We start from the raw sequence: 20,424 nt of genomic DNA on the forward strand, positions 1-20,424 counted from the left end.
CGGCACAACATCGAGGGCCGAAGGGCCTGTTCTGTGCTGTACTGTTCTATGTTCTATGTACTCGATCCCTTCTCGTGTGACACTGTCATCTCGGTGCAGACTCGATGGGCCGAATGGCCTCCTTCTGAACTGTAAATTCTACGATACAAAGTCATCTGCATTTCATAACCCAAGCTGGCCAACAGGAGCCTGCTCATGTGCTCAGACAAAGGGACAGTGATAATGTCAGCCTGCTTGTGACACTAGTAAAGATTATTATGTCTATGAAAATTATCTAACCCCTTAAGTTCATCCCACCTTGAATTTGCTGTGGGGTTATCAATAGAAAATTGGATTGCGACAAAGCTGAGGGGTTGGATAATACTCAGAAAAGAGATGGCTGAGGCATGACCTGATAAGATGATGAAAAGAGCCTTTAATAGGGTGGAGTGGAGAATGTCGTGGATGATATTGATCAGGGACAACGATATATTTGAGCCGGCTAGGATGGATGACCGGTTTGGAGGATAAAGGGCTGTCAGTAATGGGAGATTTGTTCCTGGAGGGCCGGTTTGCGAGTTTGGGGGAGTTAGTGGAGAAGTACAGGCTCGCACAGTCGGAGGCATTCGAGTACTAGCAGGTCTGGAATTTTACGAGGAAGGTTTATTTGAGTTTTTTGGTTGCGCTGCCCACGTCTTTTAAAAAAAATTTAGAGTACCCAATTAATTTAGCGTGTTCAATCCACCTAGCCTGCACATCTTTGAGTTGTGGGGGCGAAACCCACGCAAACACAGGGAGAACGTGCAAACTCCACATGGACAGAGACCCGGGGCCGGGATTCGAACCTGGGACCTCGGCGCCGTGAGGCATCGGGGTTAACCCACTGTGCCACCGTGCTGCCTCCACCCGCGTCTTTGGTGGAGAGTGTACAGTTGCTGGCCAGGTTGGAGGAGGCTAAAACTTCAGGTATCTATGGAAGGCTGCTGATGGAGGACGGGTCCTCGCTGGAGGGGATTAAGACAAAATGGGAGGAGGAACTAGGGGGTGAAGTGAAGGAGGGGGTGTGGTGTGAGCCCTTACAGAGGGTGAATGCCGGTCGTCATGTGCGACGCTCCGGCTCATACAACTGAAGGTCGCGCATCAGGCACACTTAAGGGCAAGGATGAGTAGAAGATAAGTGCCAGCAGTGTGGGAGGGGCCCAACGAATCACGTACATATGTTCTGGGTATATCCCCCTCGCCACCCCCTTCCTTGAACATCCCCACCAGCAACGGTGTCAACTTGTCTACAAACGTCTTATAAAATCCCACGGTGAACTCATCCGTCCCAGGCACCTTCCCCGTCTGCATCGTCCCGATTGCCATCGGCATTTCCTCAATGCCCACTGGCTCCTCCAACCCAGCCCTGCCCTCCTCCCCCAGCGTGGGATACTCCAATCCCTCCAACACTGCCACATATCCGTCTCATCCCTCGGGGACTCTGACCTATCCAATTTCTTATCGAAGTCCGCAAATACCCTATTCGTCTGCTCTGGCACAGTCACCCGTGGACAAAAAGATCAATCTTTGTCTGCAACTCATTCCTGCGAACCAACAACCCAGGCGTGGGATCCTCCGGTACTTCCCGTCTACTTCCAAAATCTCATCCACCAACCGCTGGCATTCCTCCCTAGCCTCCCTGTCAACCTGTGCCTTATAGGAGATAAGTGCCAGCGCTTTCAATGCCTCCCGTACCACCGACAGTGACACCTCCCAGTTGTTATTGAATCTAACATAATCGTCTCTGATCTCTGCCATCCTCCCACAGAAACCCAACCCCAGCAAAAACCCCACGTCCATCCGTCACACCTGCCTCTATGCCGGCGCCCTCTCCGAGACCAGGTCCACCAAATGTGGTGCATGATCTGAAATAACAATAGTCCAATATTCAGCTTTCCTCACACCTGGCAGTATCATCCTCCCCACAACAAAGAAACTGATCCTTGAATATACAGTATGCATGGAGAAAAAAAAGAATATCCCCCCCCCCCCAACCGCCCTCCACCCGAAGGGGGTCAATGAGCGTGGCATCGACTGACCCAACCTCAGGTTGGCAGCACGGTAGCACAGTGGTTAGCACAGGGGTTCGATTCCAGCTTGGGTCACTGTCTGTTTGGAGTCTGCACGTTCTCCCCGTGTCTCCTCCGGGTTTCCTCCGGGTGCTCCGGTTTCCTCCCACAAGTCCCAAAAAAGATGTGCTGTTAGGTAATTTGGACATTCTAAATTCTCCCTCCGTGTACCTGAACAGGCGCTGGAGTGTGGCAATTAGATTTTCATAGTAACTTCATTGCAGTGTTAATGTAAGCCTAATTGTGACACTAATACTAAAGATTATTGTTGGGTTCAACACCCAGGGGAAAAACACAACACATAGTCCAATGTCCCAAAACCAACTCAACCCAATTATAATTTCAGACAACTTCATCCAAACTCAGTTCACTCCAGTCGTTCAGCCTTCACGAGCTCCGACCCTTGCTCAAGACTTTCTATTACTTTTCATTGGGATTTTGGCATCCTCTGCTACCCACAACCTTAATGGGAACCGTTTCATCTAAGTTCCCTAAAAAAAAAACAAATGGAAAGAGCTAAAACTGAGCATTCTAGAAGGAGCCACCTACATGTCACCACCGGAAGTTGAAAAGGTGCCCAACATCACCGACACACCAATGAATAAAGAAGATAGACCTCTAAGAAGATGGACCTCCTCGATGACACTGAATCTGGAAGATCCACCTGAAAATGCTCCCCCCCCCCCCCCCCCCCACTGCTGCGATGTGCCAGGGTCCAGGACCTCCACCTTGAGCTCTGGAGGCAACCCCAGGCGTTGTTCAGGTAAGTCCTGACTTCAGCACACATGTTGGTCCAGATGTGTTCGGAATCAACTTGTTTTCCCACTGGCATTGTGGAGAATCGGGAGTGGAGTGAAGATTCTGGTTGGACCTTCAATTGCATCCCATCAGCAGGATACAAATTAGTTTAACGCCAGCCTCTGGTGTGTTCTCAGATCCGCCATGGCAAGCGCCAGTGGAAGATCCCGCAGGAAACTCACACTGACATGAAACTTATTTTTGAACTCCTGTTGAATTCCCCCCCCCCCCCCCCGCGTAAAAGATTTCTTCCCAAGGATTGCCTGACTTCTTTTGTGGACTGAAACCAATCCCCTGTCTCCAGAGAGAGCAAAAGAAACATTCCAGACTCCTGAAACTTTCCTGAAACTAATCTAAAAGGGTATTAGCAAATTGAATGAGCCATTCAAACACAGGGTCATTGGCTGTCTCTATGAAGCCACAACACAGAATGGAAAATCAACCAAACTTCCCAATTTATTTGGAAAAGGATTTTGAACTTGTAAAAGGTCACATGATGAGACAGCCATGTTTGCAGTCTGCTTTTAAAACCACCAATAAACCTCTTAAACTCGGAGGGGAGGGGTCCACTCAAAGCCATTGAACTAACTGAAAGTCAACCAAGAAGCCACTGTAATAAACAGCAATACCTTGAAAGTGGAAGATCCTAACGGAGAGAGGACTCCCCAACCTATTCCAGTTAAAGTTCACCTGAGAACCAATGTCCTCGAAGCTTGTCTACAAAGTATCTTGTAATCTGCTGAGAATCCCCCGCTTTACATGACCTTCGCTTCAACTTTAAACACTAAATGCATCTTTGAAACTACAGGCTTGTCGCAAAAGAGATTGGGATAATTATAAGTTATTAGTAGTATATTGCCTTCATCTGCATCTGATCTTTCTTCGTGTGCGAGATTAGTGAGTGAAACGTTGTGTTGAATTCAGGATAATTGTGTGATAATAAAATATCCTTTTTATTTTTAAACTCACAAAAGCTTGCTGTTGGTATTATTTAATTGGGAGTGCACACTTCAGGGGTAAGAAAATCAAACTTCTTACATACAAATATATTGATCATGGACAGTAAATAGGAACACACAAATCCTCTCCATGACACTTATTTCTGTGGTACAGACTACATGTAGTTTATTAAATAAGCCATTCTTTTGCTGAGTAAATGGATGCTTCACCATCTACTCTGAAACCAGCTGCACCATCGCACTGGGAGTGCTATATTCTTCCTTTGAATTACCCTCATCCAGGTTTCTTGAAAATGAAATGAAATGAAAATCGCTTATTGTCACAAGTAGGCTTCAAATGAAGTTACTGTGAAAAGCCCCTAGTCGCCATATTCCAGCGCCTGTTCAGGGAGGCTTGTACGGGAATTGAACCGTGCTGCTGGCCTGCGTTGGTCTGCATTAAAAGCCAGATCTTTTGCCCTGTGCCTGTGTCATTCCTGTACAGTCGAGACTGGAAATAAAGAGGTGAGGAATCCTAATATGGATTTGCTGTTCTCAGAGGCCATATGACCTTCTGATGCCATCCGTACTTTATACAATCCAAACATTAAAAAAAATAAATTTAGAGTACCCAATTAATTTTTTCCAATTAAGGGGCAATTTAGCATGGCCAGCCCACCTATTCTGCACATCTTTGGGTCGGGGGAACCAAACCCTCGCAAACACGGGGAGAATGTGCAAACTCCACATGGACAGTGACCCCGAACCAGGATCGAACATGGGACCTTGGTGCCGTGAGACGGCAGTGCTAACCAATGTGCCACTATGCTGCCCTATACAATACCAAACTAAGTGAAAACAATACAACCAACAGTCATACAGAGGAATACAGGCATTCTTTATTATGATATGTTTACATTACTCATGAGAGCCCTTACGCGATGCATGGCAACTCCAAAACTATTGCTCATCTTTTAAATAAGGGGTTTTCACGACCTCTCCCAATTGACTATTCCCCAAGCGCGACCCTGGGCGGTGAGGCTATTTAGGGGCTGTCAAGGCAGCCAAGCTGATCCTATGCTTAGCCAATATTAAATGTGTACACTTCCCAGTAGGAATTGCTGAATTGTAGCCAGGGTCAGAAGGTTTACGTGGCAGCGATCATTAAACATGGGCGAGAGTGATGAGGGAATTACAGGATTAAACTGGCAACGGGTAAATTTATAACTGTCATGAAGTTCCTCTTTACGCGGAGAGTGACTAACACCTGGATCTGCCTTCCTGGTGGTTTAATGGAGGCCTAAACAAAACTAGAATCATTTAGGAAACAGCTGGTTCTGTGCTGATGGTTGTAGATTTTCTTTCCCCCGAAAAGATGAACTTTCACAAGCTGAACAGCCGTTTCAATTTGTTTCAATCTTGTGACCTTCACCAAACTTTTTAAAAAATAAATTTAGAGTACCCAATTAATTTTTTCTAATTAAGGGACAATTTAGCATGGCTAATCCACCTACCCTGCACATCTTTGGGTCGTCCGACCAAACCCTCGTGAGAGAGGAACTCTTCACAAAGCAGGAGCTGGTAGGAGCGGACAAAATTAATTAATACAATTTGGATTATGTAGTGATTAGTTTCACTATGACTCCACATAAAACAACCTTCTTCTGAGTTAGTCTTCTCTTACTCTTCTTAATTTAATCAACTTAATTTATCTCATCAGACAATTTCTGTTGCATTAAATTCCCACTTTTCTGTGTTATGTATGTTGCATAATTCAATTTTATCCTACACAGAAACTCTTTTGAATTATAAGAAGTACACAGTAATTCATATCTAATTTGATGGAACTGAAAAGTAACTTTCTCTATAGTTGATATTGCTACTTCAGGAAGGCATCAAAAAGATGCACCAAATCTTTCTTGGGGGTACCAGTCAGATAAAAAAACCTATTTAAATTGCTTAAAAATTGAGACTCTGTCATGGGTCCACTGTTGGGACACTGCCTTCATATAAAAGACATTTGGTAAAACTTGACTTTTGGATGAAGAGGGAGAAAGGATGTACATCATTTGTCACAGCACCGCTACAGGAACATAACGAAGACGACAGACGAGGAAGACCTGCTGATCTATTAGGCTTGTCCCAAATGGTTCAGGTGGTCTGTGCACCACGATAGATAGCCCCGACCGCATCTGAAAGCCATGTAATCTCATGGGAGAAACAAAGAAACAGATAAAAACTTCGGCCAATTAGCGCCCATATATGGAAAATTTCTCTCTGATCTCCTTAGGTGATCAAAACTAGCCCATGAGACCACTCTGCCCTATTTAATGATATACGGTACATAACTCCATTATGAGGCGATCACTGCTCTACGCAATACTTTTAAATTAAATTCATACCCTTTTACCTAAAAGACATTGAAGCTGTTTACTTTTTATTTACAATTTTCTTTCTATATCCTGTTTATGTTTACAGAGGAAGATGGTGAGTACACACATTGCTACATTTTAATGCCTACAGTTAGTCATAATAGTGAATTGGCTTCCAACAAAAACAGTGTTCTCAAGCTTTCTTTTGGAACCATGTGCATGAATAAATAAAATGTATGCATAACTAGTTATCTTCCAGTTGTCTTAATACATGGTTTATTTAAGGTTGTCTTCTTAATATGCAATTGGGTATATACTGTCCTTGTAACACAAACATTGGCAGATTTAGTTGGGAGGTGATAAAACCATTTATCCCATTATGAAGGAACACTGAATTCCAAATTAGTATGAGCCTAGAAGCTTTTCTGGGGAAAAAAAATGTAGAAACATAGTACACACCCCACAAAAGTACCACTTCCAGCTAACACACACCAAAGTTGGAAATTAAGAACCTGAAAATGTCCATTTTTTAAACTGTCAGATTAATGGCAGCAGTGCCATTTGCTATGCGTCATTTGTACCATTCCCCAGCAAACATATTATTTATTGAAAATCAAAATACTCGAGATGTTGGACATCTGAAATAAAAACAGAAAATGTTGGAAAAATACATCGGAAGCATCTCTGGAGAGAGGAACCGAAAGAGCAGAATCGCTGATGGCGAGCTTGGGGGCAGGAAGGGCATGACATTATGCGGGATGGTGATGGGATTCCGTACGTCATTATGCGGGATGGTGATGGGATTCCGTACGTCATTATGCGGGATGGTGATGGGATTCCGTACGTCATTATGCAGGATGATGGTGGGATTCAGTACGTCATTATGCGGGATGGTGATGGGATTCCGTACGTCATTATGCGGGATGGTGATGGGATTCCGTATGTCATTATGCGGGATGGTGATGGGATTCTGTACGTCATTATGCGGGATGGTGATGGGATTCCGTACGTCATTATGCGGGATGATGGTGGGATTCCGTACGTCATTATGCGGGATGGTGGTGGGATTCCGTACGTCATTATGCGGGATGATGGTGGGATTCCGTACGTCATTATGCGGGATGGTGATGGGATTCCGTACGTCATTATGCGGGATGGTGATGGGATTCCGTATGTCATTATGCGGGATGGTGATGGGATTCCGTACGTCATTATGCGGGATGGTGATGGGATTCCGTACATCATTATGCGGGATGGTGATGGGTTTCCGTACATCATTATGCGGGATGGTGATGGGATTCCGTACGTCATTATGCGGGATGGTGATGGGATTCCGTACGTCATTATGCGGGCTGGTGGTGGGACTCAGTACGTCATTAGGTGGGCTGGTGGTGGGACTCAGTACGTCATTAGGTGGGCTGGTGGTGGGATTCCGTACGTCATTAGGTGGGATAGTGATGGGACTCAGTACGTCATTAGGTGGGCTGGTGGTGGGACTCAGTACGTCATTAGGTGGGATAGTGATGGGACTCAGTACGTCATTAGGTGGGATAGTGATGGGACTCAGTACGTCATTAGGTGGGCTGGTGGTGGGACTCAGTACGTCATTAGGTGGGATGATGGCCTACGGAACCTCGTCACCTTTCCGCCTCCATCAAAATCAAGTTCTGGGTAGGAAGGTTCAAGGTCGATTTTCCCACTCCATCACATACTGAGGCCCTCGAGTGGTCAATTCATTACGACTTGAGGGCCTCATCCTGCTGCTGCGGTGGTGGGTGAGTCTGTGGCCACGTGGCATGCAAGTAACTAAAACCATGCGGCCAGCTTGTCAACTCCTGTAGTGACTCCTTTGATCAAAAGCGCTCATTTGTCAGATTGAGGGGCTGGGCATCAGGAAGGGGAACAGCTGAAAGTCATACCCCCCCCCCCCCCCCCCACACCCTTGATGCTGACCTCCTGCACCCTTTTCCTCATGATCCACACTACATTACACTCCACTCCCTGCAACATTACTTAACTGTGGTCTTGGGCCTGGGTTGCTCTGTGATCCTGGGACTCTGGTGCCTGCCCTTCTGGCAACAGCCACCACCTGCCCAGTGAAGCTGCTGAGTACAAGAACTACTGGCGTCGGATTGGCCGGCAGCTCTCAGTAGACGAGGCTCCCACCCTTGGGCTCTTGATTCCACAGAAAGGTCTGCTGCTGGCCATGCCACTGCCTAATTGGGTCATGATTCAGTGTATATTCCCGAAAATAGGCAGCGTGGATCGTTCATCAACTTTTTACCCGGCAGGCAAAGACCTAACGCTTCGATAAGATTCTACTCTTATCAGGGCCGGAATTCTCCGGCCGTTACGATTCCCATTTCCCTCTCGCGGCGCACCCTCGCCCGCAGGTTTCCTGACTGTGTGGGGTGGTTTCAATGGAAAATCCCATTGACAAGCGGCGGGATTATAGGCACGTCGCCGCGAAACACATGGCTGGGGGGGACCCGAGACTCAGTCTCAGATTTTACCCCCACTCCCCAGGAAATCAAGTATTTCCTGGAACACGGTGAAAACCCAATGTCAACAGGCCCCACCTGAACCATGTACCTGCGTGCCCTAATAGCTTCACAATTTACAACTGGATTGTGGATTTTTAGGATCATAATGTTTTAAAAACCAAATTAGACAAAGGGAAATCCACACATTCAAATATTTTATACCCTATGTACACAATATACATAAGTGCACACTCATATGTATACAAATGTGTATATACATCCAAACTGACAAGCACACATCTGGTATAGGCACACAAAATGCGCAAACGCAAGGGTTCCAGTTAGACTATGAGAAGTGTTCCCCCTTAAATACTGCACATCCCACATACTCTTAACTGGGAACCTTTCTGAACTGAGAGATCAATGTGTGACGGATATGCGGAATCTGGAATCTGGAAATCGAAAAAGGAGCATGAATATTGATTCTGATGGAATGAAAAACAGAGAAATAAATAGGATTGAAGAAAGATAAAAGCCTTATTTGCAATACTTGAAAAAGGAAACATAGCAGTAAATTTCTTCCGTTCTGGGAAATTGAATGCTTTGCATGAGTTCTCCCCGCCCTTTGCTTTATTTGTGATAATGTGTGACTCCAGGGATGGAGTCAAACTCGAGCTAACTTTAACCGAGCGCCTTTGAGGGCAAATCCTTATTGTTCTTCCCTCTTGTCTATGTTCGTTTCTCTTTGTCTTTATGTTTAAATAGTAGCTTTATTGTTTCAGTCAATTTTCAATCAATCATTAATCTTAACCATAGCAGCAGAATGTTCCCATTCCAATATTTAAATATGACAAGAAGACTATGACTAATAATAAATGTGATTTCCTTTTCAGAATTTATTTAATTCTGTGTTTTTTGTTGTACACTTTACAGAGTAAAATGCCAAGAATTCGCCAGTCCAAAATGTGGATATAATTGGACGCCAGGGGTAGTCCTCTTGTATTGGTTTTTGAGTCTCATGGGGAATTTTTTAAAAAACTGAATGAATGCTTATTTATGCTAACAATACATCAAAAAAATAACTTGTTGATTTGCAACGGAGGTAGAGCTTGACCTGTTCAGCAAAAAGTTTTAAATGAAAGTTTGTGCTTGTGGCCGTGTGTATGAAATTGGAAGCACAATTGCTGCATTTTGTTCAGTTGGCCTTTTAGAATGCTGGACATATTTTCCATGCCAATCGCTATACATTTTTCTTGTTTATTTATCCGCTACCATCCCTAATTTAGTGATCCCCTCCTTATGGCGCTGTCTGATGGACCACCAAGTATTATGGCTCCCTTACTAATGGAGAGTCTCTGAGTCCTTGTAACATTCCTGTTACTACAACATTCCTTATTTAACTGCTATTATTTTATAAAAGAGAGGAATTACTGTTTTGTCAATGTTGTCGTTTGCCTTTTCCTTCTTCCACTCGTGTTTTGAGTTCCGGCTAATGACTGTCCATTTAAAGAAAAAAATAATTGCATGCCTTTAGCATGGCAGATTAATTTGGTATGGAGGCTTCTACGTGGTATTTTGTGTGTTTTGAATTTTGATGGGAAACTTCACCCCAGCCATCTTCATGGGTAGGAAGGGCTTCATTATTATGGGTGGGTGCTTGCTGATGCAGTGCTGTTTGCCTTTGGGGATTTAAGGTGCAGTATTCCTTCAGCATGACATGCCATGCCAGCCAATCTCCTCGGCTACAAGCAGCAGCAGTATTTCTTCAGGAGCTTAGTGTTGTAGGCCACTCCCTCTTAACTTTGACATCTATTTCTATTACAACAGGATTTCCCACCTGTAATTTATTGCCTTAATTTCCTCCACATAGAATAGAATCATAGAATCCCTACAGTGAAGAAGGAGGTTATTCGGCCCATCGAGAGTGCACCCATGCTCTGGAAGAGCACCCTACCCAGGCCATTTCCCTACCCTACCCCCATAACCCACCTAACCTTTGGACACTAAGGGGCAATTTAGCATGGGCAATCCACTTAACCTGCACGTTTTTGGACTATGTCACATTACTCCCTAGTTCCTTTGTCACACCTTGTGCCCCCCCGCCCCGCCCCGCCCCCCATGACATGTCCCAGTGGCCATTTGTCTTGTGCATGATGACTAGGCAATGATGGGCTGTGAGAATGTGACAAGCTTTGCTGCTAATTATGATCGAGTCCTCTACTGACGCCCACACACACTCAGTTCTTGGCAAGCTTCACTGGATATTGATTAGATTGATTGGCTGATTTATTTATTTCCATAATCCACGAGAGCTGAGGCAAATTCCTGGCTGCAGCTGCAGGAAATGCAGCACCGATTGAGATTTCAATGCGGGATATTGTCTGCATGGTTTGGTATCCGACCATCGTGGCTGCTACATGCATTGCCCACTGCTCAAACAGCCCTGCATCAGCCTGTCTGGGATGAAGTTCCTTTCTAAGTGTTGCTAATATGGAGTCTGGATATGTTTTAACATGCCTGTATTGATCTGCTGTTTGAATCAGATGAGGTCCAGCCTCCTGACGTTGTTGAAACTAGTGGAGTGGCTTCGGAGTCAGAAACGGAAGAGGTCAAAGAAACGGAAGAGGTCAAAGAAACGGAAGAGGTCAAAGAAACGGAAGAGGTCAAAGAAACGGAAGAGGTCAAAGAAACGGAAGAGGTCAAAGAAACGGAAGAGGTCAAAGAAACGGAAGAGGTCAAAGAAACGGAAGAGGTCAAAACCCCGACAGGTGAAAGTGCCGAGCAACCTGAAGTTCCTGTTGAAGTTGTGGAATCCAATGACAACCCATTGGAGGGAGAGGCTGCATTGGAAGAGGAAGTGATGGAAACTCTGCCACCCGCCAGCTTCAGTAAAAGGTTAAACAACCTCTCCAGCCAGAAATAATATATTTCAATAGAAATATATCATAGGCTTATCTTTCTTTCCCCCAGTAGATGGATGTTTCCTTTGTCAGCCTACGCAGGTTGAATTTGCCTGAATCATAAGCTAAGACAACATTTGTTCCACAGGCTCTTAACAACATAATATGATGACTTAGATAAATGTAGCCAAAGAAACAAAGGATATGTAATTGGCTGAAACTGAGAGAGGATAACATTTCTCAGTCAAACTGACCGGATAACTAACAATCTAATATCATAGTATCAGCACTTGGAAGATTAATTTGAAACCAATTTATATTATATTTTTGTGATCTAAATGCAGAAAGTATGTCAGTGTGTAGAATAATATTTTATAATTCGAACAAAACGTCAATGTATTTTCATAATTACTTTCCTGAATTTCACAATTATTTATAAAGCCAATATGATAATTTCCTTCAATTGTGTGCCAAAATCTGGGTGCATTGTGTGGATTTGTTAAACAGTTTTGCGAAGTGAAGCTATAGTAGGCTGACAATGGGAGAACAATACTGTATTTTTCCATACTCTTGGATCCTCTGAAGCTTCCCGACTAACATTCCTTTACAGTGACAGACTAATAATCTTATGCATGAAATCTAAGCATTAAAACACACGGCACTTTGGGAAATAACCCTTGCTCACCAGTCAGTGGCTTTTGTCAAGTTTTCTCTTGGTAACTTGACCTATCTTCCACATATAGCAACATAGAAAATAGGAGCAGGAGGAGACCATTCAGCCCTTCGAGCCTGCTCCGCCATTCATTAGGATCGTGGCTGATCATCCAACTCAATAGCCTATCCCACTTTCCCCATGTCCTTTGATCCCCCACGCCCTAAATGCTATATCTAACTAATATGTTAATGTGCCCTCATACACACCACTTTGCGCATATCAATCTGATATTACATTTAGAACCTAATGATGGTATTTTATATGTAATACTGCATATATATAAAAAATTAAATATATAATGTATGCAGAATTTGTTGTGCTTCCATAAACACTAGAAATGTTACTAAATTGGACGGTTAAAATATTTACCCACTTGTATCAAATGAATGGGCTTTCATCATTCTGTACATAGAGTTCAAGACAACAATTGGTCTAAGTTGTCACAATTGCACTGTATAATAATTGTGGAGAATAATAATGACCTAAATTTTGTTGTTAAAATACTGGTGAGTCTAATTATAATAATCTTTATTAGTGTCACAAATAGGCTTACGTTAACACTGCAATGAGGTTACTGTGAAAATCCTCAAGTTGCCACACTACGGCACCTGGTCGGGTACACTGAGGGAGAATACAAAATGTCCAATTCACCTAACAAGCACGTCTTTCAGGACTTGTGGGAGGAAACCCACGCAGACACTGGGAGAACGTGCAGACTCCGCACCGACAGTGACCCAAGCCGGGAATCGAACCCGGGCCCTTGTCGCTGTGAAGCAACAGTGCTAAACACTGTGCTGCCCATATTGACCTTCGCTGTTATTTGAAAATGGCATAGCAACTTAAGACGAGAGGTGCAGTTATACTCAAATGTCCAAAGGTTGGCCTCCAAGTTGCGTGACTGTTTAATAGCATTGTAAAAAATGGCATATTATTTCTGCCTCAACATTAAAGTGTATTGAATGCTGTGAAGTTGTTGCATTCGCACAGTAGATGATGAAGTAAGTTCACCACGTAAAGTGAAGTCTTAACCATTCCCGTTTAACTACTCGTTTAACTGTGTGATGAGTATTAATTACTGCCAATTAAGCATTCGAGGACAGAAAAGTAACTATTACAGATATGGAATCTGTATTCCTCCAATTTTTAATTGTTGGAGATTTAGAAATTGTAACATTCAAAACTAAAAATAAACTTTTACATTTCCTTTTTGTCTTATTTCCCTCGTAATCTAATCTCCTCTTCCCTTTATTTATTTTGTTGTACCTAATGTGACATTTAAATTCTCATTTACATTTCCTTCTCTGACCTTGTGCTGTTATTTTCACAATCCTTCAATTTTTTTTTCTTTTATAAATTTAGAGTACCCAATTCATTTTGTCCATTAAGGGCAATTTAGCGTGGCCAATCCATCTAGCCTGCACATCTTTTAGGTTGTGGGGGTGAAACCCACGCACCACGGGGAGAATGTGCAAACTCCACACGGACAGTGACCCAGAGCCGGATTGAACCTGGGACCTCGGCGCTGTGAGGCAGCAGGGCTAACCCACTGTGCCACCGTGCTGCTCTAACACAAAACTTCAAGTTGATTGGTTAAGGCTGCTTGCCCTGTTGATGTTATCAGCTTTCAACGACTTGATTTAAAAGTGAAAACTAAATGTGCAAAGGCAAGTCTAACAAATAGAAGGTACCGTTAAATGTCCTGTTAAAACAACCTTTATGGTCCAGTATTCATTAAAAAAAACAAATTTGAAATGATGGGCTAGTGTGGTCAACCTGTTCTGTGCAATAACATTAGGAACTTAAAGCATGGAAGAAGGGAAGACCTTTTATGAAACCATTTCCTTGGCTATACCATGTAAAATTTGCTTTAGCTAGGACTCTGTGCAATTAATATATGCAATCTTTCAAACAAATATTCTGTGAATTTTTTCGCTTGCCACCACAGGCGGTTGAGAAAGTCTTCATTCAAATCTGATATCGTTACAGTCTTCACCATGCCCAGTTACATTTCACATATGGCTTCTCCATGATCCCAGTTCTCAGTATGTGTACAGAACGACTAAATTGCTAGAATTAAAATAATGAATTGTACTGGACACAATAGAGTGTTTCATATTAGGGATGATCAGGTGGATATAATGATATCCATGGAACAGTTCACAGAATCTACATAATTTCCTTTTTTCATACAAGGATAACTAATTGAATAATGACAGAAGGACTTGCCTCTTTGTGTACGATGTTAATTGTGTGAATCTGTGCTACTGGCAGAGGTCCTTGCCTGTTAGCAGCACATATCTTGATTTTCATTTTACTTGTCCCCACTAGAATTGGGAACTCGGAAGCTTTCGCCTATATTTCGGCTCCCTTCACTTCTGTCAGCCCAGTCGATAGGAGTGGAGACAATGGGACACGATTCAGCTAAATGGGAACAAGTCCAATAGTGGGCCCGTTTAGCCGAGTGTTTCCCGGCGCTCGCAGCACCGAGAACCACGTGGCTATAAACCGCCACTTGCGTTAAATAAGGGGCCTCAGCGGGGAACGTGCAGCCAAGGCACACACAGCCCCGTTTTCTACACTGATGAGCTCTGCTCGCCGGAACTCCTCAGCATAGCGATTTTAAATGGCTTCCTGATCTCCACGGCCCCCGATGTGATCCCCGCCACCCCCTCCCCCAAGCCCAAATGTACAATGTGAGGGTCCCCAGCACCCCCCCTCCCAAAATCCGTGCAGGGCACCCCTGGCCCAATCGCCAGCACACAAAAAATGGCAGCTTAGCACCTTGGCAGTGCCACCCTGGCAGTGCCACCTGGGTACCTGGGCAGTGCCAGGCTGGCACCCAGATGGCACTGCCATGGTGACAGGCTGGTAATGCCAGGGTGCCTGGGTGGCACCAGCAGTGCCAGGGCACCACCCTGCCCAAAGGGCATGCAGCTGGGGGCCTCCAATCCCCTGGGAGACCCCTAGGGGTGCCATTTGTGAGTCCAGTCCTGAACGGCGCTCATCCAAGGTCTCTGAGGTGAAGGGGATAGATCCCAACAACCCTGGAACCTCAAGAAACTGCATATTAAAGTGAGATTAACTGTTTCACTTAATATGCAGGTTTGCTAAAAAGTGATCCTGTCCACAATGGGTGGGATTTACATCGCAACATCTTGCGATCTTGCGAGGAGTTGTGAGCCGGGTTGACCCCGGGAGCGGGGTCTCCTGGCCTCTGTCGGCCAGGCTGCACCGCCGCATGCTGTTTTTTCAGGTGCAGCGTGTCTGTTGGATTGTGTCAATGGTTTAATGTTGAAAGAGTGAAGAAGGAAGTTCAGAGGGTATGTGATGTGCACAATATTAGTAAGTTTCTGCAGCTAAACTACCGTTATGATTCGGTAACCCATTTGAAGGATGGTCTTAGAAATGTCAACACCAGTGGGTTAAATACTTGTAGAAACAATTAAAATGCCTGAAATGGTGTCAGTTCAGGAGTTGAAAGAATTCATCCAGTGAGTTACCGAGTCCCCCAGACGAGGATGGTTCTGTGTTTGATTCCAAGAGGTTCAAAGTAGAAAAGTCAACCGGTCTGGATGTATCCTAGGTTGCAGAGAGATCATCTTTACACGTTCCTTAGCTAAAGGAATGGTGCCAGTGTACTCGAAGGTTTGAAATGTTGCACCTCTGCTCAGTGTAGGGGAGCAATGTAAACGTCGTAACAATAACTCGTCAGCCTAATGTCGGTGGTGGGGACACAATAATAGATGTGAAAAAAATATAGGTGAATAAATGACAGCCAGTGCAGATTTTGTTGAAGGCAAATTATGTCTGACAAATTCAATTGGTTTATTTGAAGTAATGGCGAGGTCTCCGAGGGCATTGTGATTGATGTTGCATGCACAGACTTGCTGAAGGCAAAATAGACTTGTCAGCTAAATGGAGGCTATGGGGTTAAAGGGTCACTGGCAAGATGAAAAAGACAATTGGCTAAGAGACAGAAAGCAAAGAGTAACAATGAATGGTTGTTTTTCAAACTGGTGGAAGGTTTGCAGTGGTATCCAGCGATTTGGGTATTAGGATTGTTACTCTTTTTGACATCTATTAATGTCACAAGGGCATAGTTTAAACAATTGCAAAGAATGTGGAACTCTGAAATGTGATATGCAGTGAAGAAGAAGATGGTAGTAGGTTTCCAATCTATATCAGTGACTTGGATGAAGGGACCAAGGATGCAGTTTAATGGCCTCGTCGCACCTGACTTACATAGAACATAGAACATAGAACATTACAGTGCAGTACAGGCCCTTCGGCCCACGATGTTGCGCCGTTCTGTGAAACCCCTCTAAAGTTCCTCTACACTATTCCCTTATCGTCCATATGCCTATCCAATGACCATTTGAATGCGTTTAGTGTTGGCGAGTCCACTACTGTTGCAGGCAGGGCATTCCACGCCCTTACTACTCTCTGAGTAAAGAACCTACCTCCGACATCTGTCCTGTATCTATCTCCCCTCAATTTAAAGCTATGTCCCCTCGTGCTGGACATCACCATCCGAGGAAAAAGGCTCTCGCTGTCCACCCTATCTAATCCTCTGATCATCTTGTATGCCTCAATTAAGTCACCTCTTAACCTTCTTCTCTCTAACGAAAACAGCCTCGAGTCCTTCAGCCTTTCCTCATATGATCTTCCCTCCATACCAGGCAACATTCTTGTAAATCTCCTCTGTACCCTTTCCAATGCTTCCACATCCTTCCTATAATGTGGCGACCAGAACTGCACGCAATACTCCAAATGCGGCCGCACCAGAGTTTTGTACAACTGCAACATGACCTCATGGCTCCGAAACTCAATTCCTCTACCAATAAAAGCTAACACACCGTACGCCTTCTTAACAACCCTCTCAACCTGGGGGGCATCTTTCAGGGATCTATGGACATGGACACCGAGATCTCTCTGCTCGTCCACACTACCAAGAATCTTGCCATTAGCCCAGTACTCTGCCTTTCTGTATTAAACTCCATTTGCCACCTGTCAGCCCAGCTCTGCAGCTTATCTATGTCCCTCTGTAACTTGTAACATCCTTCTGCACTGTCCACAACTCCACCGACTTTAGTGTCATCTGCAAATTTACTCACCCATCCTTCTACGCCCTCCTCCAGTTCATTTATAAAAATGACAAACAGCAATGGCCCCAAAACAGATCCTTGTGGCACACCACTAGTAACTGGACACCAGTCAGAGCATTTCCCATCAACCACCACTCTTTGTCTTCTATCAGCTAGCCAATTTCTGATCCAAACTGCTAAATCACCCTGAATCCCATGCCTCTGTATTTTCTGCAATAGCCTACCGTGGGGAACCTTATCAAACGCTTTACTGAAATCCATATACACCACATCAACTGCTTTACCCTCATCCACCTGTTTGGTCACCTCAAAGAACTCAATGAGGTTTGTGAGGCACGACCTACCCTTCACAAAACCATGTTGACTATCTCTAATCAAAGTATTCCTTTGCAGATGATTATCAATCCTAACTTGGTGACGTGAAGAGGCTCAAAACGCCTTGTGATATTTATTGAGATCTCGCAAGACATCACGATCTGAGCATATTTAAATGAGCTACATTTAAATAATCGGATTTTCCCGGCACCCGGGAATTACAGGGCTCGTCTGGGAGATTTAGCCATGGTGGCGTTTAGCACTGGTTTCCACAAACGTGGACTAGAAGAAACGGCACCTTTGGGGGGGGGGGGGGGGGTTAGGGATCCTCCCAGGCCATTAGAGACTCCTGGGTGGTTCAGCTCTGGGCAAAGTGGTGCCCTGGCACTCCCGCCGGTACTCTAAATTAAAAAAAAACAGATTTTACAAGCTAAATCAAAAAATACTTGCCTACTAAAAAAGTTTTGAAAATCTACCTCAGAGGTGCACATGTTCTGAAAATGGAGCCGCCTGAATGCAAATATACATATGCACATGCATATATACACATAGGTACACATGTGCATTTCAATAATAAACACATTGTACTGCACATCCAAATGCATGAATCACAGGCATTGCACTATCGACAAGTGGATGGCCCCTCTGCATTGCTCCTTTCACTATTTCTCTGCTCTCGGATAACAAGAACTGTTCATATTTGAGATATCACAGGAGTAGTGATAAAGTGCTATTTGTGTGCTGGGAGGCTCAGATTGTTACATTCTTCTTCCCTTCCAAACCTGTATTTGTGGTAATGCATGACTAGCCTCTCCTTCAGGGTGGGGCAGAATTTTTTCTTTGCCTTTGTTTGAGCTGGGTTGGGCACTTTTTGATGCTAAATTCCTATTGGTTTCCCTTCTTGTCAATGTTCTCCTCTCATGGAGTTTATTGGAAATAGTAGTTTCAAAACTGGGGTTTTCCAAAACCAGTGCACCAAGTGTAATAATAAATATACAATTTTAATTTCCTTTTCACAATTTTATTGGTTTGTTTGTTGCTCTACACCTGGTAAGGTAAGATAATACAAAACTGTCCAAAACTGGATACCAAGGGTAGTCCTCTTGTTTTTTTGTCTCACAGTCCCACTGGGAGTTATTTTTTTCCTGAATGACTGTTTACTTATTGTTAATGTTATTTTAAAAATATAAACTAAAAATTATTTGTGATGAAGAGAGAGCTTTAAAAGCTTTTCAGCAAAACAATTTAAATGAAAGATGTGAATAAAAATTTGAAACGTATTAGTTATCCTTCTCTGAAAGCTCAATATATCTCTCCTCGCCCACTGGCTCGCTCCCTTCATTTCCTCGACATGTTGAGTCATGTGAGGGAAGTTCCACACTCCATTGACACAAGTTGTCTTGTGACACCTTGACCGAGTGGCCATTCTTGTGGGAGCGTGGGCCAGCTATTGATAGCCACTTGGCCCCACTCATTATCTCCTTGTTCTCTCACACATTCAATCCCCAGCAAAATTGCCTCTAGATACTGATTAAGATTGGAACTCTGGCTGATTTGTCCCGTTTCTTGATTCATTGGCACCAAAGCCAGTTCTTTGTGCCCAACTACTGCTTTGGCTGAGGTTAGATAATACAGCACAGATTGAGATTTCAATATGGGTCCTCTGGGATGTATGGATTTTGTACCAGATCATGCAGTTTTTTTTGAATGAACTGCTGAGGGGTAGATCTTGACATTGCGCCACAGTGTAACACGGGTAATAGTGAATCAACAGCCTGTTTGACTTTTCTCCTGGTTGACCTCAAAGTTAAAATCTATTCCCTGGTGTTATGGGAGATTCTGGTACAAGCAGCCCTCCATCATTTTGACTGGGGGTAAAATGTCACTTTAAGCAGAGCCAATGTTGTGTGTCATGACATATTTTGACGTGGTTATGTTGAACTATGATTAGAACCAGGTGAGGTCCAGTCTTCTGAAGTGGATGAAGCTGCTGAAAAGGACACGGAGTCAGTAACAGAAGAGGATAAGGTCCCTGCGGCTGAAACCGACGAACAACCTGCAAGTCCTTCAGCAGCTGCAGAACTCAACGATATCCCAGTGGAGGGAGAGACTGAGACATCGGTTGCAGTCCCAAAGAACGATGTTCAAATCAGAGGTTAAATAATTTCTCCCCAAAATAATTATATACTTTAGCTTAAGTATCTAATTATCCTGGGTTATTTCGACCTTTGTTTCAATTCACTTTGCCGTTGTTCCTCACCGTCCTTATGTCCTCCTTGAACCTTTCCCTCTATATAAATGCTTGTTTCCGTGGTCACTCCCTTGATCTTGCCTTCACGCAAAGCCAATCTATTCTCTTCGTCTCAATCAGAGACATAGCCATCTCTATAAACATCCCTGTATCCTACACTTCTTTCTATGTTCGCCCTTCTAAAAATACTTTCATAAGTCTGAAGAAGACTCAAAACGTTAACTCTTTCTCTCTCCATAGATGCTGCCAGACCGGCTGAGTTTTGTTTCCAGAACGTTCTGTTTGTATTTCAGTTTTCCAGCATCTCCAGTATTTTGTTTTTATCCAAAGATTCACCTGCCTCGGAGTGAAGAACTTCCTCCTCATCTCAGTAGCCCGCCCCTCATTCTGAGACTGTCACCCTTGGTTCTAGACCCCCAGCCAGGAAAAAACATCCTTCCTGCAATTATCCTGTAAGAAT

The 20,424-nt window shown here is 44.0% G+C and overlaps 1 protein-coding gene across 2 annotated transcripts in view; it reads left to right on the top strand.

Moving 5' to 3' along the window:
- The window catches only part of LOC119963412 (mitochondria-localized glutamic acid-rich protein), a 46,290-nt gene that overhangs the window by 16,591 nt on the left and 9,275 nt on the right, over positions 1-20,424 (top strand). Inside the window, exons 4-6 of one of the 2 annotated variants that reach the window (XM_038792488.1) lie at positions 6,302-6,310; positions 11,222-11,573; positions 19,665-19,868. In XM_038792488.1, coding sequence (XP_038648416.1) covers positions 6,302-6,310; positions 11,222-11,573; positions 19,665-19,674 — 371 coding nt within the window. In that variant the 3' untranslated portion in view covers positions 19,675-19,868. The remainder of the gene's footprint in view (positions 1-6,301; positions 6,311-11,221; positions 11,574-19,664; positions 19,869-20,424) is intronic. The other variant, XM_038792489.1, reaches the window with a different exon arrangement.

Source organism: Scyliorhinus canicula, chromosome 3 (assembly GCF_902713615.1).
Source record: "Scyliorhinus canicula chromosome 3, sScyCan1.1, whole genome shotgun sequence".
NCBI classification, from domain to species: Eukaryota; Metazoa; Chordata; class Chondrichthyes; order Carcharhiniformes; family Scyliorhinidae; genus Scyliorhinus; species Scyliorhinus canicula.